Genomic DNA, 23,229 nt, shown 5'->3' on the forward strand with positions numbered 1-23,229 from the left:
TCCTTAATGTAAATTTTTCTTCATTTTCTCCTGATCCTATCTACATGAATAGTCATTGTCTGGCTGTATTAGATTCAGAAATTTGCATTTCTTTTGTACAATGTTGACATAGAAACCTGCCTCATTTTTTAATGTCTCCTTTATGCCTTTGCTTACAGTAGCAAGGACTGGCCAGGCTAGCTCTGTATAAAAGGCAAATGTGCTTCTTCTCATAGGATTAGTTTACAGGTGCATTTACATTTTCATAAACCTGGCAATTATCTAAAAAGTAACCTACATCAGTGATCAGAATAGTGTGGCCACCGTCAGAGGTGGCCAGAAAGAGACACTCAAACTCAGTTATTTTAGCTGGAGTTTTGTAGGAAGCTTTTACTTCTCTCTATTTTCTTAGTCATTAGAATAGCTCCTTATCACCTTTCCTTCCATTTCTGTAAAGTTAAGAGGATTTAGAGTCTGCAGCTTAACTGTGGAAAGGAGAGGGGAAAGAAAGGGAAAGGATGGGCCGGGAGTTTGGCCTAGTGGTTAAAGTGTTTGCCTAGCATGCATGAAGACCTGGGTTCGATTCCTCGGAACCACATACATAGAAAAAAGCCGGAAGTGGTGCTGAGGCTCAAGTGGTAGAGCTCTAGCCTTGAGAAAGTCCAAGGACAGTGCTCAGGCCCTGAGCTCAAGCCCAGGACTGGCAAAAAAAAAAAAAAAAAGAAAGGGAAGGGAATGAAAGAAACTTATCATGTTCTTTTTCTGCTCCACAGCTCTGGCTTTCTAGTGGGATTCAAGACCATTTAGAAGAGGTCACATAGAATTAGCCTTAAAGTTGGATAAGGAGAATTTTTAACCTTTACATCTCGAGGAAGTGTTTTCTGCTGGGGACACACGGGGTTGCGTGCTTCCTGTAAAGATAACTCCTTACATCCTTGGTGTAAAGCCTTTAGGAAGTGCTGCTTAACTAGATTGTTCGAAAACAAGTCAGCGCTGTTAGAGAAGTAGTGCTTCCAAATGGCTGCAGGTTCTCTGAAGTCTTCTCAGTCCAGACTGGGCTGCACTTCGGCTGGGGGGTGGGAGATCCAGGGGTGTTTTTGTTTTTGTTTCCTCCACTGTTGCCAACCCTGTGCCAATGAGAGTAGGACAGGATTATAATGAACTCTTATTCATGTCAGAGGAAGGATTTCTTTGAAATTAGCAGTTAATCTTGGCATGGATCCACTGAGTGAAGAAAAGGAAATAATGTTATTTTTCCCTTTCATTATTCCCTTTTGTCGGGGTTTTTAGCACTCTTTGCCTCCTGACCAGCAGGAAGAGCAAAGAGAACACACCCCGACTAAGACGAGACCGAGAAAGGTTAGGGCCGGCTGGCCGCCTTCACCCAGCCCTCCCTTCTCCAGAGGGAAGACACAGACGTGCCAGGGAGAATGCCACAGCAGACTCATTTAATGGGAAAAAACCAGGGACTAAAGTAAGAAGCAGGAGGCCATTAGCATAAAAGTAGGTAGGACGGGGGAGGTAGGTGCGGTCAGAGAGGGCATGGGGCCAATCCATGGGTTCGAGGTAGCCTTATTTTACATCACAAACCACAGCCAAACCTCCCAACCTGGAGACAGGCAGGTTGGATCTCCAAAACCAGGAAGTGAGCACTGGGCCATGAGGTAGGCCTTTTACCCTTGATGTGACGTGCCCCACACCCTTTAAGTATAAATGTGTATGTTTTGGACTTGAGATAGTTTCACTCCTGTGTTTTCATCTTCAAATTAAAAATTACCACTTAATTACTTAAGAAAGGAAATTTCACTAGAATCAAATGAGAAGAAACATTTGAACTCTTAGTTAATGATCTCTAGGTGCTTAGTGGCTGGGGGGGAGGGGGTGAGGCGTAGCCAGCAGGGTCCTCATGGCCGCAGCAGGGAAGACACAGTTCCTAGACACATCACAGCCATTCCTTCCAACTTGACACAAACCCCGTATCAGAAGGTTGCACAGCCACCTGGTCCTCTGGACATGAAGACATTGTCTGAATGCTTTCAGGTGCTCCAGAATGACGTATTAGCCCATCAGTCCACAGTAGAGGCTGTGAACAAAGCAGGAAGGGAGCTCATCGAGTCCAGCGCAGGCGAAGAAGCCAGCAGCCTCCAGCACAAGCTACAGGGTTTAAATCAACGCTGGCAAAGTGTTTTGGAAAAAACAGAACAAAGGAAGCAGCAGCTGGATGGTGCCTTGCAGCAGGTGAATAGAGAATAAATCTAGAAGCTTCTATAGCCTACAAGGATTTTATTGGTTCACAGATAGCAACTTCATTTTATACCTGGAGGGAGGGGTGAAAATAAGTGGGATAAAGAACGGAGCAGGAGAGGAGGGAGTCCCTCGTGCTTAGCATAATGCTCTTATTCTCAAGTGTTCCTTGGGGGAGGGCAGGCGGGGCAGACCCACTGGCTTGGCTAAGCACTTGGGGGCTGTGTGAGGCTTGTTTTCTGCTTGAAGGTGACAGTGTTTTATGGCCCAAACTTAAAATTTCTCATACTCCAGGCCAAAGGTTTCCATGGTGAAATTGAAGATTTGCAGCAGTGGCTGACTGACACGGAGCGTCACCTGTTGGCATCCAAACCTCTGGGTGGTTTACCAGAAACGGCCAAGGAGCAGCTGGACGTGCACATGGTACGTCCACCCTGCCCTGCCTGCCACCATTCTGTGAGGCCCTGGCGCTGCCTGAATAATCGTAGAGAAGATACAATGAAGGGGAGACTAACCGTGTGTCAGTGCTATGAATACCACCTAATGATGGACATTTTCAAGACAGGTCGTACTCTTTATTTCAGTGGTTAATGTGAGATCATATAAAAAGGGATTTTAGAAGTGCTTATTATACTAAAAAAGTAAGATATAAGACGTGAACTGTAACGCAGTGATGAAGTTTACACGGTAGTCGTAGAACACTGAGCCTTGAAGGAGGAAGAACAATCATGATCAGGCCAAGCATGGTGGGGAATGCTGTCATCTCAACACTCGGGCAGCTGAGGCAGGAGAATTCCCAACAATAATACAAATTTTAAAAAAATCAGATTGGATTTAAAATGTTCAACTATGAAATTATCACCTGGTTTCATAGAAAACTAGAAAATATGTTTTCTGTTAAAAGAAACTTGTCTTGATGGTGATTAGAGCTTTAGCTTGAGCTTCTCACCTGTCTATATCTGTTCATCTCTGAAAGTTCTAAGAGAAACCAGTCTTTCTGGCTTCTATTTGTAGCAGATTATTTTTTTAAGAGTGAGCGTGCAAGATTTTAAGATATAATGAAAATGTTCTGATGCAGTGGTAATAGTCACACACCTTTGTAAAGGTATTAAAAGCACCAAATTACATACCTTAAAGCAGATTTTATGCCATATGAGCTTTGGCTTGATTCTTTACATTTTAAAACTGAAATTTTTATTGTGACATAAAGCATGTGAATTTTCAGTGGGGACCATGATTCCCTGACCACATTATAGTTGAATCAGTGACGACACTGCTCTTTTAGTGAAGTTGTTTCCTTGATCCTGAATTCTCTTAGGTACTGTAGGAGATGCATATGCCTCTCAGCTGGGCTCTGACACTGGCCAGGTCAGCAGCACCAAACTGTGCTTTGCTAACTTGAGAGTCTGGATGACAGCTAAGCCTTGCACTGGACTGCCCCACTGCCTGCATCCACTGCGTGCCCTCCCAGACCAGGATGAAATTATACCACAGATACTGTGGTTGTACCAGGCAGATGTTCAAAGAGCCATTTCATTTACAGAAGAGACGCTGAGCTCAGAAAGGTCAAGTAACTTGTTCAGGGTCACTATTGAGTGTGCCGCCTTTCTGATCAGAACTTAGCAAGCAGCATTTCTGAGGTTTTTCGGTGGTCAGGTTGTCTCTAGAGGAGTAAGTGTTGTCTCAATGAAATGGAAATTGCTGCATCTGTGTGTAAGTGCTGTTCTGTGGATCAGAAGACAAATATGTGACAAGGGACTTGGATATCCCAGGAAAGTAGACCTCTTGCAAACCGCCCAATGTCTCCACGTAGGAAGTCTGTGCCACTTACGCTGTTAAAGAAGAAACGTTCAGGAGTCTGATGCAGAGAGGCCAGCAGATGCGCGCGGATTCTGCAGAGACCAACACTGACCAAGACCTAACTCACCTGAAGGAGAAGTGGGAGTCAGTGGAAACCAAGCTCAAGGAGAGGAAAGTATGTGCCCTAAGTGTGTGGCACGTGCTCCCGCTGGTGGGGAGGACCATGCGTGAAATGGTTGTGCTCATTATTTCATAAGCACTTACGTAGAAATAGGAAAGAGATTTGAGTTTGTGTCCAATTATGAATTTGTTACTTTAAAAAAAAATCACAGTAGCAGTCTTAAAACATCTCGGTCATTCTGGTTCGTACTGAAAAGAGAACAACAGGCTAGGAACAACAGATTCAACACCATCACTAATAGAATTAAAGGATATTTTGTAGGATTGTGACCTCAGCCATCAATGGATGAATGCCAGTTTTCCTTTTTCAGGTTCTATTTAGTAGATACAGATTTGTTGTTGTTATTTGCCCAAAAATACAACTTAGCACATGTTCAATGCTTTTAGCATAGAGGAGTAAGTAGCCAGCAGCATGGGCCCGTAACACACTGCTGTCCGACCTGTCTTGACAGACTAAGCTGGAAGAGGCGCTTAGCGTGGCGCTGGAGTTCCACACCTCCCTGCAGGACTTCATCAGCTGGCTCACCCAGGCTGAGCAGACCCTAAACCTGGCTTCCCGGCCAAGCCTTATCCTGGACACAGTCTTGTTTCAAATCGATGAGCACAAGGTATGTGGCAGCTCCCAGGACCCCGGCAGTTGCCTGTCTCCAGCGTGAACTGGCGGGCTGTCCTTGAAGACAGTATGTGATCTCCCCCAGAGACAGACAGTGTTTCCCTTGTTTCTAATGATGTCCTCTTTGGTGTGGGAAAGGTCTTCGCCAATGAAGTAAATTCTCACCGGGAGCAGATCGTAGAACTGGACAAAACTGGAACCCACCTGAAGTACTTTAGTCAGAAACAAGACGTCGTCCTCATCAAGAACCTCCTGATCAGCGTGCAGAGCCGATGGGAGAGCGTGGTCCAGCGGTTAGTGGAGAGGGGACGGTCTCTGGACGAGGCACGGAAACGGGCCAAGCAGGTAGTATGCCTCACCAGTCACCACACAGCATGTGGCTACAGAAGCATATGCTGGGAGACGCTTTTATCTCCGTCTGGGTCCCGTGGGACACACAGGAGCCGCTTCTCGCTGATGGTGGCGTTATAGCTCTTGGTTTGGGCTCCATGCTCACATCAGTGAGGCAGAAGGCTGTGTCCAGGCGAGCATTCCCGGTTGAAAGCTAACCGTGTGTGGTGGCAGAGGCCTCTGTAGCAGCATCAGTCTCCAGTGCTACTTTCTTGGAGTGGGAGGTATTCCTCTTGAATATTTACAATGGCATTTTTTAGCTTTACCGAATTGTCAGTACAGGCCCAGAGGCCTGCCTTCCGTCCTGTTAGCTCCCCGATGCCTCCATGGCTCAGTCGCACAACCTGGTGGAAATGGAGAACTTTGTCACCCCCTTAGCAACACCAGGTCTGAGCGTGACAGCTCTCCCTCCACTGAGAGGTGTGCTGCTGGCATCCCAGGTTTGCAGAGGTTTTACCTTCCTCAACTTAGCTTTATTTTCTTTTATTTAACTACCTCTATGACTGTTTGCTGCTGTTTTCACACAACTAGATAGGATTGTCTGTTTTTGTGGCGTCTGAGTGGCTGTGGGAGCAGGAGCAGGGCTTCGACCTTCATGGCTGTGCCGTCTACCTGACAGCTGCCTGCTAGAGCTTATAAGCTGGAGAGGGAATTTCTGGTGCCTAGTCTGCTGTTCCTTCCCTTCCTCTCCTTGTTCTTGCTGGGTTCTGGCTCAGATGTAAGCAGTCATAGTCCCCGGCCTTGGCACCTTATGGACCTATCCTGGCTTCACAGATTTCTTACGTGACGTTGACTCTGGGAACGCTGCAGCATGGCAGACCATGGCAGAGCTACTCTACCCATGCTTCTGTTGTTTATTAGACACGGACTCCATGTGGGTTTTGCTTTTGATGGATATCCATTCATTTAAACTTATTAATAGACAAATTACCGCTTTGGTATCACAAGTTATTAATAGACAAATGGCGATGATTTGGTATCCAAAGTGAGTGCCCCGGGTTCTCATGTAAGGTGAGCAGAAGAGAGGCTGCAGCTGAGGTCACATGATCGAGGTGGCCGTCAGAATTAGAGTCTTCTTGTGTATATAAACCAGCATGTGAGACACATTCGTTCATCTGAGGATTTAGACAGCAACAATAAAGAGGTTGGGCTCCTTGTAGAGATAAAATAGCAGTTTTCAAAAGGACAATTTATGTCCGTCACTGGTGGCTTATGCCTTTAATCTTAGCTACTCAGAAGTCTAGGATGTGCGGATCACAGTTGTGAGCCAACCTGGGCAGAAAAGTTCATGAGACTGTTATTTCCAGTTAACTACCAAGTAGAAGTGGAGCTGTAACTCCGTGGTAGAGTTCTAGTCTTGAGTGAAAAAGCTTAGGGACAGTGCCAAGACCCTGAGTTTCAAGCCCAGTACCAGCACAAAAATTAAAACACACACACACACAATTTAAGAATTCATACTTTCCCCCTTTTGTTACTCTGTTTTTTTTTTCTTTTTGCCAGTCCTGGGGCTTGAACTCAGGGCCTGAACACTGTTCTCATGTTTTCTCAAGGCTAGCACTCTACCACTTGAATCATAGCACCACTTCGGTCTTTTTCTGTGTATGTGGTACCAGGGATTTGAACCCAGGGTTTTGTGCATGCTAGGCAAACACTCTACCACTAGACCACACTCCCAGCCCCTTGTTGCTCTTTTTCTGAATAAAGGAATTAAACACCTAATAAATAAACCCAGATCTGCCAAGAGACAGCAGTAGACAAAAGCAACAACAAACAAGTTTTTAAAACATTTCCCTGTGAAAAGAAAGGGAAGGTATTTCCCCAGAGCCTGCTCCTGTCTTTACTGAGTGAGTTTCCACAGTGGCTGGAGCGCCACAATGCCTTGCACTCAGCCATTATCAAGATGTATAATTTGCTTACAAAAACATTCATTTTTTGTGCCAGGGGAACTTGGAATGAAGAATTTTCAATATACCCATGTTGGTTTATGTTTAAAATAGACTGTTTGGGGAGATTGCTATGCATATCCTACAAAATTGAGAAAAGTGAGGGAGGTGGTGGGTGAGTAGAGAGGGAGCAGTGAGTATGATGAAAGGCTACTTCTTTGTTCACCTTGACTAACGGCACAAAGCTGTATTTAAAAACAAACTGCATTTCAAACATAGTTTGAATTTTTTCTAGACAGAGATAAAAATTTCTTTCACAGTTTCACGAAGCTTGGACTAAACTTATGGAGTGGCTAGAAGAATCAGAAAAGTCTCTGGATTCGGAACTGGAGATTGCGAATGATCCAGACAAAATAAAGACCCAGCTGGCCCATCACAAGGTAGGCCTTTGATTGGTAAGTGCCTGCATTTGGGATTGGCCCTCATTTCTTGCTTGGTTGTGTATTTATCTCCAGAGAAGAATAGCTGCCCAGTGTGTCTATTCAGTTTAAAACACTTCCTTCTAGGGACCATTTCATTAACAATGCCAGGGTTAATTGTTAAAGGAAAAAGATTATTAGTTGAAAATGGGTTCCTCCTCCAATCTGAGCTATAGCATGCCCCAGCCTCAGTAGTTAAGGCAAGGGATCTCGAGTTTGAGGCCAGCCTGGGCACCATCGCAAGCCCTCAGCTGAAACAGAATCTCATACCAAGTTTGTTGGTTCTATTATTAGATCATTTATCGAGTTTTTAAACAGAGGAGTGAGAAGAATGCCAGTTGGTAGGAATGGGTCGCAGTGTGTGTACGTGTGTGTGTATGTACAAACCCACTCCCACCCTCAGAGACGGACTGTGGCTGGGATGCCTCCTGCTGCTGCAGCACCTGTCCCAGAGTGGAAATGCAGAGACAGTAGACAGCAGTTCGACCTGCCTTGATTACTTTGAAAAAAGACATCGCACCTTCTCTGATGTGACTTGTCATCCTTGATGTAGTGTGCACCACAACAGTCCCCTTTTCTTTGTTCTACTTGCTTTAGTACTTGTAAGTGCCTACAGATGCTAATGAGAGACGTACAAAAGCAGGTCCTGCCTTAGACTGTCCCATGTACAAACGTGGACTGCAGAAGTGCGCCAGGTCCTTTTGATGCAGATGCAATAACGCACAAAAGCCATAACAGCTGCCCTGCTGCCTGATCCTGGGACAGTTGACCTAGCAACTTGGCGTGTCAGTGGGCCCCACAGCCAGGAAGGGAAGAAGCAGCCAAGGTTCCCACGTGCTGTGAGCATAGTAATCTGTCAGTCTCTACATCGAAGCATGCCATCCACTCTTCCTGGCTCAGAGACAGAAATTTATGTAGCATATTGGGAGTCTCTCAGATGTGTGGCAATGAATCTGTGTGACAGCAGTAAAATTAATAGCTCTGCCTGACCACCCCCCCCCCCAAACACCTTGAGACAATCAGTGTCCTAGTTTGACTATCATGGTTTTCCTGGTTTATAGTTGCAGAGGCCTCAGAGCACGGGATGTAGTCCAGTGAGAGAGGGTGGGTCCAGAGTTCCCTAGGGCAGAAAGGGGACAGGGTATGGAGATTGTGTTGCTGAGTAATAAGTACTCTCACAATCAGTTGGCTTCTAAAACAGTGTTAGTCCTTCAGCTTAAAGGTGTGAAGACTTTCTTCTGCGCCAGCTGGCCTGTGTGGAAGGCATGCTGTCTGAGGGAGTTGCTGATGTCTCTCTGCGCCAGAGCTCCATTTGTCAGGGATTCCTGTGGGAATGCCCTTTTCTTGTTCCCGAGGAGAAACCTCCACTGCTTTCTGGTTTCATCCCCGCAGGAGTTCCAGAAGTCCCTTGGTGCCAAGCACTCGGTCTATGATACCACCAGCCGCACCGGGCGCTCCCTGAAAGAGAAGACATCCCTGGCCGACGACACCCTGAAGCTGGACACCATGCTGAGCGAGCTCCGGGACAAGTGGGACACCATCTGCGGGAAATCCGTGGAGAGGTGCGTGGAGGAGCGCTCGCCTCGGCCTTCTGGGGATCCTGCCTGCGCCGGGGACGCCCCGGCCCCGTCCCAGGGGCCCTTCCGACCTCATTACCCACTGTGAACCACCTCCCCTGCTCGCTGTGGCCTCTGACCGGAGCAGCTGCTCCTGGAAGGCCCATCCTCCCTTACGTCCAGGGCTCGTCATGTAATAGCTCTTCTCACTTCTCTGCCCCTGAAGTTGTTTTCATTTAGGACATTTTTATAAAACAAACAAACAAACAGAAAAGTCCATTGATAGCTAACAGACCAATGCATGTCTGAGGCGGGAGGACTGTGAGGAGAGGGACAGCTATTCTCAGCCTTGACTTCACCCACTTACATCCAGAGAACCAGCAGCACACTAAATGCTGTCAGTATGGGGTTGGAGGCCTGGCCCAGCAGCAGAGCACCCAGCAAGTGTGAAGCCCTGAGTTCAAACCCCAATGCCAACAGTCAAGTTTGTGTCTGATCACTTAAAACCGTTTTAAGAACAACAACAAAAAAATGTTTTTAAATGAGGAAACTTGAAGTATCTCTGATTTCCAAGGTTAGTACAGTGAAGACATTGGGCCTGTCACTAGACCTTGTGCATTTGCACAGGAAAGCAGAAAGATTGAGGCATTGAACCGAGAAATGTGATGGCCATTATCAACGCTTTAGTCTACTCCGTGTAAATGAGCTTACGTGAGGGAGGTTGAAGTGCAGCTCTTCTGTGAGCAAGACTCATTTCCCACCTTGTTCTTTCTAGACAAAACAAGCTGGAGGAGGCCCTCCTGTTCTCTGGGCAGTTCACAGATGCCCTGCAGGCCCTCATTGACTGGCTGTACAGAGTGGAGCCCCAGCTGGCTGAGGACCAGCCCGTGCACGGAGACCTCGACTTAGTGATGAATCTGATTGATAATCACAAGGTATTTGCATCTCAGACATCTGTTTTGTCTTGTTGGTCTGAATACAGAGAGAAATGGGCCGTTCTGTCAGCACCTTCAGCATTGGACAGCCGGCCTTCTAGCGGTCAGCAAACCGTTGTGAAAGGGAGGGGAAATTGTTCAGATCAGTGAGTTTTCTGGGTTGAGAATTCCCGTATCTAGAATCTTTTGAGGACTTAAAATGAGATTTTCTTTCCCTGGTGTTTCAAGAATGGCTTACTGTCTTTAAGTTCATCCAGAAAATCACATCGTAAGTCATAAAATAATTTGTGCAATGACCTGGAACTAGCTCGTGGTGTTAGTATACAGATCAGTGGTATGACCCCAGCTGATTATTAGGTGTTTTTCTATTTGAAAAACAATTTTAACCTTGACTCTTGATCTATGGCCATCTGTAAGTCAACAGCCTGGGTTATGAGGGACTTACTATGTATATTTTGCAAGAAAAATGCATGACTTTCCTGTCCCAGCTGGTTTTGAACCACAATCATGGATTGACTCAGCCTTCTGATTAGCTAGGATTACAGACATAAGCCACAAGTGCTCAGGTCTGGTCTTTCTTAAATAGTCAGACATTTGTACATTGCTTTCCTCTTTTCTCATTTTGACTATGGTTACTCTATAAAGAGAGCTTAGTGTACTTGATTATTATCATAAAATAATAAAGAACATTGACTAGGCCCACAAGAATTACTTTTTAAGTACTTTGCTTTGCTTATAATGAATGGTGAATTCAAGCTCTCCCATTTCCTTTCATTCAGTGACTAATGAGCACTGAAATGTTACTCTTTACTTAGGCGCCATCTTTCTAAGCTCACTGTCAAAATATTTACTGCCCTTAGCACCGGCCAGGTTTTTAAAAATGTATTACAGCTATCAAGAGTGAATTAATCATTGAGCTTTAGTAATGATTGGAAGGCTAAGGAAGTATACAAACCACATTGTTCCATGTGTGTATATCTGTCTGTCTGTTGTCATGTCTCATTTAACTACATTTGCATGAACTCCAAGGATTCAGCACAGCTCTCATTGGTTGGAATGAGCTTCCTTTTGACTTTGCTCTCCATGGAAGCCTGGCTGTTGGACAGCTCGTTTCACCTGTGGTGTCATGGATCAGGAGTGCACCTGGGCTCACACCCAGGCACTCCACGGCAAGAGGGCTCAATCTAACTCTTGGCGCGTCACTGTGGGACAGGGCCCCATGCTAACTGATGAGGGTGTGGTGGCTGAGGTCTGTGTTGAAATTCAAACGAAGCTGGGCATTGGTGTCTCATATCTGTAATCCTAGCTATTTAGGGGAAAATCGTTCAAAGCCAGCCTGGGCAAGAAAATCAGTTAAGCTCTTATCTCCTATTAACTACCAAAAAGTCAGAACTAAAGCTTGGCTTCAGTAGTAGAGCACAAACCTTTAGAGACAAAGCTAAGGAACGGTGCCTGGGCCCCCCGAGTTCAAGCCCCAGTATTGCCCAGCCCTCTCCTTCCAGTGAGTTAGTACCCAGGAATTGGTGGAGTCAAAGACATCTCCCAGAAAACAGTACTGCTGCCGACTTTGCCCCTGTGGGGTGCAGCCTCTCCAGACCCCATGTGGCCCTGGGAACACGTGCCGTGCTTGTCACCTCCGGTAGGCCTGCTGGAGTCTGAGGCTGCAGTGCACATGTGCCTCCTTGAGCAGGCATCTGAGAGGACTCACAGAGGCATCTGATGCCTTCTGTGTGTGTCCATGTGGCACTGCCATGAAGACTGACGGGCACATTTAAATCCAGCGTGGCATGTAAACAGAAGGCAGTTCCTCCTGGGAGTGTTACACAGACTGCTGGCTCCCCGGAGGTGGGCCCCCCGACCCCAGAGGGGGTTCTTCACCGCTCTAGATGTCTGTGTGTGATGTTTTACAAACGTGTCTTTTAAACAGTGCATTCTGCTCTTTTGGTTTCAGCGTGTGAACTTTACTTTTCAAACTCTGGTCTGTTAGGTCTTCCAGAAGGAGCTGGGGAAGAGGGCCAGCAGCGTGCAGGCGCTCAAGCGCTCAGCCCGTGAGCTGGTGGAAGGCAGTCGGGACGACGCGTCGTGGGTCAAGGCTCAGATGCAGGAGCTAGGCACGCGCTGGGACTCAGTGTGCGCACTGTCTGTCTCCAAGCAGACGCGCCTCGAGGCGGCCCTGCGCCAGGTAAGCCCCAAGGAGAGGCTCTGGCAGAAGGGTGGAGCATAAGTTCCTGTGAATTCTGCCAACAGGTATATTTGGGAATGTGTGTGTGTGTAACATTAGGCGGAGGAATTCCACTCTGTGGTCCACGCGCTTCTGGAGTGGCTGGCTGAGGCAGAGCAGACCCTGCGCTTCCACGGCATTCTCCCAGACGATGAAGACGCTCTCCGGACTCTCATCGACCAGCATAAAGTGAGTGATCCCTAGAAACGCCAAGTGGAGAAAACAGGTTCACAGCTGCCACTACCAGATTGTACAGACTAAACCTTCCTAGGAAACGGGGCCACCTCTGGTGCATTTGAGGCCATGTCTGCACCAGTCTGTCTGTGTCACTGTACTGTGGTCTTCTTTGCAAAAATGGTAGTTCTAGCATTAGTCAGGTTATTTGGTTTCTGGCCAGCATCTTCCCATTTTGTCGCCCTTTTATGTGGCTCTCAGCATGAAACATGAAATGAGTTGTTTGGCCTTTCCAAAAGTATACCAGTAGAATTATAAATGAATAAATTCGACCTATATAAGCAGCACAAACAAATAATTTAATAAAATTTAGAGACAATGTTATTTCTAAGTCTCTGACAATTCTGCTTTTAATTAAAAACCTTTAAAATCCTTTCTAGAACTATCTTGTAGTGTAAACTATAAAATGGGAATCCTATAGTAGATGGTGTAGATTAACGTTCCATGTAAAAATCCAGCCAATAAAATTTCAAGCTCAGGTCTCTCTCCAGCAGTGCCTGAAACTTGGCAAAGTCCTTAAGTCTCGTCCACACAGCTCTTGAACAGATGTATCTCAACCTTTGACTTGAAAACTCAGGAATTTACAGTGCCAGCATTCCATTTATTGTTGATGTCAGCATTCCCATTGACTAACGAATCTCGTGACCGCCACAAACAACCTTGCTTTTCCAGGTCAGGCTAGGAATTGCATCATTTGTTCCAAGGCAGCATGCATCACATCACCCACAGGGCTCTTTGTTTCAACATTCCCTGTCATTCACAGAGGTCACACAGGTCACAAAGCATGATCTCTAGGAACACAGTACTATCTGCAGTGTTTATGTTTGACACTAGACCCAAAGAATAAGAGTATTTTGAATTTACAGAATGCCTTGATTTAACTCAATATTTAAAATCTAGCTTGTTATGGATTACTGCACTGAGTCCACGAACACTCTAAGGTTGAACAGTAAGTACAGAGCCTCCAGTACCTCCTCACAGCCCCACACCCTATAGAAAGGTGCCAGAAGTCCACAGAAGGCAAGGACTCCTGCATGACTAGTGGTTTTTTTGTTTTTGTTTTTTGGTCACTCCTGGGGCTGAGCAAAAGCAAATAAGATGCCATCTTTGAATCTGGTAGGCCTTCAAGTTAGCCAGCTTGTGCAAGGGCTCTCTAACCCAGCGGCTTCAAAGGTGGAAAGCAGAAAACCTGGTCTGTTGATCTAGACTTTGCAAATAAACCAACATACTGTGGCCCAGTGGCCTTGTCAGTAGACTGAGGCCCCTGTGCATATTCTGAAACTATGGAGGGTTTGGGGAAGAGGGAGGTGCTCATTTTTTAAAACTGTTTTATTTTCTATATTTGTCAGTCCCGGGGCTTGAGCTCAGGGCCTGAGCACTGTCCTTGGGCTTTTCCTCAAGGCTAGAGCTCTACCACTTGAGCCTCAGCACCACTTCCGGCCTTTCTATGTACATGGTACCGAGGAATCAAACCTGTGTCTTTGTGCCATGCTAGGCAAGCACTCCACCACTAGACCAAACTCCCAGCCCCGAGATGTTCATTCTTAAAGCACATGGGGAGAGGGCTGTATCTCTATGCTGTATGCACAACACTGGTGGTAAAGGTACAGAAATGTGAAGGAGGAATCTCGAAGACTGTGTGGGGCCTGTTGAGCCCGAGGTCATTCTGTGTCCTGGAGACCACTAGCCCCCCTGGCTGCCTCCCCAGGGCCAGCCTGGTGCCAGGACACTTCTCCCCCACAGTTCCCTCCTGACTCTTGTGACTCTAACCTCCTCATCTAACCTCCTCATCTTATTCGCCGAAGTGCTGTCTCTGGATCTTCCATTTGTAAAACAATTAGAGTGTATCTACATTTTGGAGGCCTGTGTTGTATAATCCATTTTAAAGTCTGCTGTAAGAGCTTTTTGTACTTGGAGTTTGACCTCAGTATGAAAAGGTACTGTATTTCTCATCCCCCACCATCTCTTTTTTTTTTTTTTTGACAGTCTGGGCCTTGAGCTCAGGGCCTGAGCACTGTCCTTGGGCTTTCTCAAAGCTAGTGTTCTACCACTTGAGCCACAGCACCATTTCTGGCATTTTTCTATATATGTGGAACTGAGGAATCAAATCCAGGTCTTCGTGCATGCTAGGCAAGCGTTCTACCACTAGGCCACACTCCTGGCCCTACCATCTCTTTTCTAACTGAATAAACCAGTTAGAGATCTTGTTTGACTAACGCTGACAACAGTGAATGCTATAGGTTGTGAGCTTTGCCTTCTGTCAGTGCCACCAGCAAACTGAAGCCCGTTTCTGCTATAGGAATTCATGAAGAAACTGGAAGAGAAAAGAGCTGAACTCGGCAAAGCCACCAGCATGGGCGATGCTGTCCTGGCCATCTGCCACCCAGACTCCATCACCACCGTCAAGCACTGGGTCACCATCATCAGGGCCAGGTTTGAGGAGGTGCGTGTGTCTCTGGAGGCCTGCAGAAGCCAAAGCATTTGGGGCTGGGGCGTGGGGACACTCGCTATTGAGGTACACACCCTGAGGCACTGAGGCTCCGTGGAGGAGGCATTCTCTAAAATCATCCTGGCTGCAGTCTCTAAAGGTCTTGAAGAAGTAAGGTGACCACAGCTCTTGCCCAGGGGCCTTGAAAGGGTTCCTGAGCCACATTTCACCCACCGCCCTGGTGGGGGGGGCGGGTGTGTAGCATTAATTGTGGAAGTCGCAGTGTGAATGAACCATTTTAAGGCTGAAGCTTCTTCAGTTTCCACTGCGCCGCACACTTGATCCTGTAGAGATGAGTGAACGGAACATGGAGTGAGACCGCCTTTGGTGGGGACGCCGGGTACAGGGCCCCCTTCGCCTCCACGTGCCAGGTTTCCTTGCTGGTGAGGGGTGGAGGAAACCCAGAAGCACCGCAGGTCCCCACATGGCAGTTATAGTGTGCGTTTAGCACTGGGAGTCTCGCGACAGTGCGGTTGTTCCCCAAGTTCCAAGGACAGGAACTTGGAGGAGCTCCAAGGAGGCGGTGTTTGTGTGACAGGTGCTGGCCTGGGCGAAGCAACACCAGCAGCGGCTGGCCGGCGCCCTGGCCGGGCTCACCGCTAGACGAGAGCTGCTAGAGGCCCTGCTGGCCTGGCTGCAGCAGGCCCAGAGCACGCTCAGCGAGAAGGACAAGGAGCTCATCCCTCAGGAGATGGAGGAGGTGAAGGCCCTCATCGCCGAGCACCAGGTAGAGTGGCTGTCACCCAGCCTGCCTGGCTGTCACCTCTGACGCCGCCTTCACTGGGGTGTGTCTCAGAAGGTGCTCTGATGTGATTGTTCCCCTTCCTCTCCTCCTCCTCCTCCCCCCTTCCCCTTCTCCTCCTCCCACACATTCCTCAACTCCTACTACCTGGAGTTCTAATTCTACAGCTGCCCTAAAACTTCTCCCTTCCCTTCTTTACTGTCTGTGAAGCTCCGGTCAGGTGGCATGCGTGAGCCCTGGGGCCGCCTTCCAGGTGAGCTCCCTAATCCTTATGCCTCCATTCCAGCCCCGGCGCTCCACTGCATTCACATGTGCACTCACACACGTACACAGGCACGCACACACGTGCTGTCCTCCTCACTCCCATGAGTCCTGTGGTCCTTGTTTCACTGTTTCTTGTTCACTTTTCATCTGTCCCTCTGATGACCAGACACCCAGGTGGCAGATGTGCCCCACCCAAAAGGAAATGAATGCATACCTTTCTCAGAAAAATGACTTCCCCATAAACACTACTTGCTTTAAGCTCTGACGTGAGTGACATCACACACTCTGTCCTGTAGAGCGTGGTCACGTAAGGGAATACGTACATGCGTCTCCTGCCTAGGCAGTTAGCATTCCCACGGTTAGCGATTAACGAGGTGTCTGGCAAGGGATTGGCATCTGTAGGGGTGTGCAGCGTCTCAGGCCAAGTCCTTCCTGATCAGTTGCTGAAGTGGCAGCATTTTCCACTCACCTGCCCTGGTCTGCCCTTCAGGCATTGACACCCTTCCTCTCATTGCAGACATTCATGGAGGAAATGACGAGAAAACAACCTGATGTTGACAAAGTCACGAAGACCTACAAACGGAGAGCCGCTGGTCCTTCCTCCTTGCAGTCCCACATCCCTGTCCTGGAGAAGGGCCGGGCAGCAAGTAAGCAGAGGTGGACGTGGAGATGAGGCCCTTTCCTCTTTTTCTTAAGTCCTGGGTAGAAGGTTTGGGGCAGTCAGGTATGCTGCCTGAGCCCTGTGTCAGGATCTTCCTTTCTGAAGGAGTACACGAGCTTAAGTTCAGCTCATGTGCAAATAAAGGACGTGCCAAGTACACACTACAATATTTAACGCTGCTTGCTTAAAGTGGATCTTCCAGGTCAGCTAAAAGAAACTGGAAACTTGTCTAGAACAGAGCTCCTCACCCCCTTCAAAGGCCCTTACCTTCTTCTGTTAAATAAATTGCATTAGGTGTCCAGACGGAAGTGACAGTGACCTGGATAAGCTCCCACTGCCAGCCATCGCAGACTGTGTCCATGTAGTGGCCTCACGGTGGTTACTATTCCTGAGGCAATCTGTGCAACTAAGTAATCTTAATAATGCTTAGCTCAGAATATTTTAATGTACCCTTGACTTTGTACATAGTCAAAGACCATAATCCTTTTAACCATACCTCCTGACTTGCTAGGACTACTGGCATGCAGCACAGGGTCCATATTATAAAAATATTTGCATGTTTTTGGGCTGGGAGTTTGGCCTAGTGGTTAAAGTGCTTGCCTACTATGCACGAAGACCCGGGTTTGATTCCTCGGTACCACATACATAGAAAAAAGCTGGAAGTGGTGCTGAGGCTCAAGTGGTAGAGCTCTAGCTTTTAGAAAGTCAAAGGACAGTGTTTAGGCCCTGAGCTCAAGCCCAGGACTGGCAAAAAAATGCATATTTTTGAATAGTGTCTCTTATTTTTTTTAAAAGATTTTATTAACACTAATTTTTTTACATCACACTTCAAATTTCATGTTTAAAAAACAAGTATTCTAGAAGGGAATCTCTGTATGCAATCAATGGCACATAAATTTTAGAACATAATTAAAACGAAGCTGAGAGTGTATATGTCATAGGTACTCTTTTTTAACATGGAGGTCAGAGCTGTTGTAGTTCCTGCATTGGTTCTGGCTAAGAACACTGGAGCAGACCACTCATCCTCGCCACTAGCCAGCTGGGAAGTCGATGCACAAGTTCCTTCTACTCTGCTAATAAGCCTTGTTTCTTGCTGAATGAGCTGTTGCTCTGTGTACTTGTTCGGCATTGGTTATGTGCTCAGGAGTCACCAGCTAACCCCAGTCTGGACATTAACATTTTGTGTCACCTTAGCATAGTACTTAAAAAAAAACAAAAAAAAAACCCCAAAAACCAAAAAGCCACATTTAACCATTCAGCTAGATAAAGACAACTAACTGTGTTTGAAGTTAAGAGAAACTTGTGAAAAAGCAGCCAGGAGAGAGACCAAGTGTTAGTGGCTCAGTGACTTTGGTAGAGGACACAAACCTGGATGGAAATGGCCCTGAGCCCACTCTCTCACACTGTATGGTATTGCTGCACCTTTCCCTCAACTTGCCCCTGGCGCTTACCTGCTTTTAAGAAGGGAAGCTAGGTTTGCTGAAACTGACTCTTAGATGTGTCTCACTTGCTAAGAGATTTTCTCAGCTTGCCTGCACTCAGAGGAGGCAGAGAGGGTGCAAAACAGTCACTGAAATGGCCTAGGCTTTCCGCAGGAAATGTATTGAGTGAGCTCTTCACGTACGAATGTCCTGTTGAGATCTGTTTCTGTCCCTTGCATGGCAGGCAGCCCCTCTTAGTTAGAAAGCACCCCTGTTAGGTTTCCTGTCTGCATGCGTGGTCATTACACCTGTGCACGCCACAGTACTGACAGCCTCACCATCCTCACTGAGTTGTGCTTTAACAGGAAAACGACTGGCAGCATCAAGCCTCTACCCCTCAGCAGCGCAGGCCCAGATTGAAACCAAGAACCCCCGTGTGAATCTGCTGGTGAGCAAGTGGCAGCAGGTCTGGCTTCTGGCCCTGGAGCGGAGGAGGAAGCTCAACGATGCCCTGGACAGGCTGGAGGAGGTTGGTGAGCCCGGCCTCTTCTCCACCTCCTGAGCCCTCACTCAGCCACGCCCCCAGTGTTTACTTCCTCCCACACCAGCAAACTCTAGTGCTTAGCTGCTTTGTCTCCTAAATGAATACTAAGAAGGTACATGTGAGATGTGGATTTGGGGAATCGACGAGGCTTATTTCTTTTTTCTTGGTGGTGGTGCCAGAGCTTGAACTCAGGATTTCATTTTTCCTAGGCAGCTCTACTAATGGAGTTATGCCTTTTCTTTCCCTCTGGTTGTTTTTTTTTTTTAATTAAAAGATTTTATTCACACTGATTTTTACATCATATTTCAGGTGTCATGTTTAATAAACAAATATTCAACAAGGGACTCTATATACAATCACTGGCACATAAATTTTAGAACATAACTAAAGTTAAGCTGAGACTTGGTATGTCATAGATACATATGGATCTATATAATACAACATTATGTCAATATAGTATATATCCTATCATAGATTTTTATGTCTGTGTAGTTATATTTATATCTCCAAGACCGTGTCAATAACCTTGGGTACCCAAATATTGAGTCATCGCTCTTGTACTTAATATTCACATATTAAGGACACCATGCGCCTTTTTGTTCCTTTGGTCTTATCTCATTCAACATGATTTGCTCTAGTTTCATCCGCTTCCCTGCAATTGCCATTATTTTATCTTGATGGTGGCTATGTAGAATCCCACTGTATGTATGTATCCATTCATCTGTAGTGAGGCATCTGGGTTGTTTCCATTGTTTGGCTGTTGTGCCCTCTGGTTGTTTTTGAGATAGGATTTCACTGTCTCACTCCAGGCCTAGGCAGGCCTCCTGTTCATGTTTCCCACTGTATCTAGTTTAACAGGCCTATACCTCCCTGCTTTTTCTGATGGGATTGCTTCTCACAAACTGCGGCCAGACTTGGCTGGACTCACAGTACTCCTGATGTTCCTTGTAGCTGGAATGAGAGGCACTGGTTAAACAGGCTCTCGTGAACTTTTTGCCTCCTGATCTCAGCTTCCCAAGTAGCCAGGATTTCAGACGTCAGTCACTACACTCAGCTCAGTTCCTTAAAGAAGAAAAGGAAACATAAAAACAACAGCTTTGTAACTGGCCTGTGTCTGTACTAACTGGCAAAGGTAGCTGTGTATGATTCAGATTTTTAAACAACATATACTTTGACTGGAGATGTGGAGTTCTAGAGTTGGGATTGGGAATGTGTTGGATGGCCGGGCCAGTTAGGAGGTGGCTTACGGGGCAGAGCAGGGATGGCCGGGCTCATTAGGAGCTGGGCCAGGCCCTGCGCCTTCCGTTAAACACGGGGCTCTTGCTGTGTCTTCAGGCTGCCATGAGAGATTTTCAGTTGAAGTTGAAAAGACTTGGTTTGTACAGAAGAATCACTGTGTTCATGAAACAGTTTGCAAATGATCAGTGTGCCTGCCTGCGTGGGGTCCCCATAGCAGTGATGGAAGGGCCCGGGCACTGTGCCAGCTTGGCGTGAGCAGCCACCACACTATCCTTTGCCCTTTTTCAGCTGAGAGAATTTGCCAACTTCGATTTTGATATCTGGAGGAAAAAATACATGCGGTGGATGAATCACAAGAAATCTCGCGTAATGGATTTCTTCCGGAGGATCGACAAAGACCAGGACGGGAAGATTACCCGGCAGGAATTTATCGATGGAATCCTCTCCTCAAGTAGGGCCTGTTTCCAACAAGAACAGTGTAAAGCCCTTGTGTAACTTTCAGCTTAGCCAGGAGGTCACTATCCTAAAAAAAACAAAAAACCAAGCATGCAGTGTGTTTGATGAAATTCCCAGCTTGCACCCACTCCAGACTGTGTCCTCATTCACTTGTAACAAAGGTGATAATACACGATTTCAGATGGATGGTGTTGGCTGGTGTATAATAGAGAACAGCAAATGTCTGTCCTTTTATATCTCCCTAAGTAACAGTCTAATGTAAACTTGTACTAACAAGCCACTAGAGCCCCACTCACCTCTTTTGTAACGGTTCTGCCATTGGAGCGCCATGTCCCTGACGGATGCTGCTAGAAGCATTCTGAACTTCTGTCAATGTTTCTTCAAAGGGAGTAGTAGTTGAACCCTTTGAGCGGTTTTCAGCCTATAAAACCAGAATTTTCTTATGCTCCACCCTAGAAACCAAAGATAAACTTGGATCACATCGATAGATGTTGATTTGTGAGGATGCAAATCCAGCTTTCAGAGAACTTTGACCCTTTTGATCCCTCTGAAATGCCTGGTCAGGGCACAGCGTGTGGGAACCATCTGCACATGTGCCAGCCCTTACTCCTGTTGTGCAAATTTCAGAATTCCCGACCAGCAGACTGGAGATGAGTGCGGTTGCTGACATCTTCGACCGCGACGGGGACGGGTACATTGACTACTATGAGTTCGTGGCTGCCCTGCACCCAAATAAAGACGCATACAAACCCATCACCGATGCTGACAAAATTGAGGACGAGGTGCGTCTCGCTGCCGAGGCGGGGCCCACAATGCATACATCTGTCTTACTTCATTCCACGTGGGCTGTCGTGTCGGAGATGTGAGACACCACTGCAGAAGACAAGCATTACAGTAAATAGTTCTCTGTTGATTTTGGCAGGTCACGAGGCAGGTGGCTAAGTGTAAGTGTGCAAAACGATTTCAAGTTGAACAGATTGGGGACAACAAGTACAGGGTAAGCTTTCCTGACTCCACTATTCCTTCTAAGGCTGTGCGTTGACATTTACACACAGGGTTCATCTGTGTTGTTCTCCAGAAATCCTGTTTTTACCTCATCTCAAAATACAGGGGCATCTGAGACTCGGGCTTGTGTCACCTTCAGATGCAAGGAGACAGCTTATGTTTTGTGTATGAGAACATATATCACTCACAGGCGCTATTAAGGAGGAAAATAGTCACAGTAGAGCCCACACACTTGCATGATTCCCCTTTGTGTTTCATCATGATGAGAGGCAGAGCAGGCCATTAGACGTGTTGACTCATTCCTCTGCGACAGAGGCAGTGTTCTTCCACTTGAGCAGTGACTTTTTGCTTTTCTTCAACATCTTAATTAATGGAGTTCACCTTCAAAGTAGAAGAGAATCTGGGAATGTGGGTCTGTGGTAGAGGACTTGCCCTAGCATGCATCTTGTTCTGGGTTTGATTCTTCCATACCACATAAACAAAAAAAAATAAGTAAAAATTTAAAAATAAATAGAAGTCACATATTTTTTAAAAGCCTAAGAGAACTGTGGCTTCAGCACTCCATCTTTTTAATTTTTTTTGTATGTTTTACATGGAAAGGAAATATGACTAGCAAATGTAATACTTTTAACGCTAAAATATTCTTCTGTATATTCAAATTTTTAATTTGAGTTTGAAAAGGAAATCCTAAGATTTTCTAACTCATGTAGACAAATTTTTGAGAAATTATTGAAATGGAAAGGACTGGATTATTACACATGCCTAATGTAGATTCTCATCTGAAGCCGTGTGTGTGCGTGTGTGTGTGTGCGTGTGTGTGTGTGTTTTCTCAGCCATGTCAAACAGTTCCTCATGAACTAATTATGTCTTTCTTCCATTTTTCATTTGTTTTTATCAGTTCTTCCTGGGAAATCAGGTATAAACTGCTGGTGGATTGTGTTCTCAAGTTCCCAGTGGTTTTTAACTTAGCTCATGGTGGTTAAAGCTTGCCAAGGCCAATCTCCCCGCTGCCCTGCTCGCTGCTCACTGTCGGTTGCTGTGGTATTGCTGCGGTTGCTCCAGGGTCCTGACTCAGGATGCCTCTGCTTTGTGCCTCCAGTGAGGAGATTACTTTTATGGAACCAGACAGTCCATAGTACTTAGCGGGCTATGATGAGGCAGGGCAGTTGTTAATGGTACTATGAGCATCTGTTTTGTGCAGGGAGTCATTGGACCCAGATTTGATTCTCCACACAGCTTTGTGTCTGACTAGTTAGGATGCAGGGCACATGGAATCAGGGCAGGGCTACAGAACTCAGGTCCATGGAAGAAGAGTACTGGGAGGCCTTTGTGGCAGTGCTCAGCTCCTGGCAGCACCTGACCCCAAGCCGCCAGCTTGAGCGGAGTTGTGCCAATTCGGAGACGTTAGGTGGTGTCATTCCTTTTGAGGAAAGGGACTGCACACAGTTTGTACAAAATCTTGAGGTTGTATTTTTCTACTGTTGTGGCCTAATAGTCATATTGATGCTTAAGTCTGTAGGAGCTGCTGGTGGCATTGCAGCCCATTCAGAACTTAGATATAGACATATATATATATATATATATATATACACATGTATACATATATATACATATTTATATGGTACGGCTACTCCAGTTTACCTGTTATTACATCTGAAGTTTCAAATTCTCCATTTTCTTGCAAGTAAATAATATATTTAAAATAGAAATAATCTGTTATTTTGAAAGATTTTTTTCCCCAAGAGTATATGGAACCCAGTGGAGTGATAGATGCCTGCATTCAGTGAGTGAGGATCCTGTTGACACAATTCCCATTCATTATAGCACTACAATAAAGTATTGCTTTTCTTGTTGTTTTTGTAGTGAGCAAATGGCACCCTCCTCAGTCTGGAACT

At 46.4% G+C, this 23,229-nt stretch overlaps 1 protein-coding gene across 7 annotated transcripts in view; it reads left to right on the forward strand.

Annotated features, from left to right (window-relative positions):
- Nucleotides 1–23,229, forward strand: part of LOC150047545 (dystonin-like) — a 287,691-nt gene that overhangs the window by 255,193 nt on the left and 9,269 nt on the right. For 6 of the 7 annotated variants that reach the window (XM_090355460.1, XM_090355461.1, XM_090355456.1 and 3 more), the window contains 18 exons: nucleotides 2,020–2,217; nucleotides 2,518–2,646; nucleotides 4,037–4,198; nucleotides 4,656–4,811; nucleotides 4,955–5,161; nucleotides 7,410–7,529; nucleotides 8,961–9,130; nucleotides 9,900–10,059; nucleotides 12,047–12,241; nucleotides 12,341–12,469; nucleotides 14,814–14,957; nucleotides 15,541–15,729; nucleotides 16,526–16,655; nucleotides 18,456–18,619; nucleotides 20,162–20,324; nucleotides 20,957–21,111; nucleotides 21,252–21,326; nucleotides 22,233–22,250. In XM_090355460.1, coding sequence (XP_090211586.1) covers nucleotides 2,020–2,217; nucleotides 2,518–2,646; nucleotides 4,037–4,198; nucleotides 4,656–4,811; nucleotides 4,955–5,161; nucleotides 7,410–7,529; nucleotides 8,961–9,130; nucleotides 9,900–10,059; nucleotides 12,047–12,241; nucleotides 12,341–12,469; nucleotides 14,814–14,957; nucleotides 15,541–15,729; nucleotides 16,526–16,655; nucleotides 18,456–18,619; nucleotides 20,162–20,324; nucleotides 20,957–21,111; nucleotides 21,252–21,326; nucleotides 22,233–22,250 — 2,664 coding nt within the window. The remainder of the gene's footprint in view (nucleotides 1–2,019; nucleotides 2,218–2,517; nucleotides 2,647–4,036; nucleotides 4,199–4,655; nucleotides 4,812–4,954; nucleotides 5,162–7,409; nucleotides 7,530–8,960; nucleotides 9,131–9,899; nucleotides 10,060–12,046; nucleotides 12,242–12,340; nucleotides 12,470–14,813; nucleotides 14,958–15,540; nucleotides 15,730–16,525; nucleotides 16,656–18,455; nucleotides 18,620–20,161; nucleotides 20,325–20,956; nucleotides 21,112–21,251; nucleotides 21,327–22,232; nucleotides 22,251–23,229) is intronic. The other variant, XM_090355458.1, reaches the window with a different exon arrangement.

Source organism: Megascapheus bottae, chromosome 22 (genome assembly GCF_031878675.1).
Source record: "Megascapheus bottae isolate mThoBot1 chromosome 22, mThoBot2.hap1, whole genome shotgun sequence".
Taxonomy (NCBI): Eukaryota; Metazoa; Chordata; class Mammalia; order Rodentia; family Geomyidae; genus Megascapheus; species Megascapheus bottae.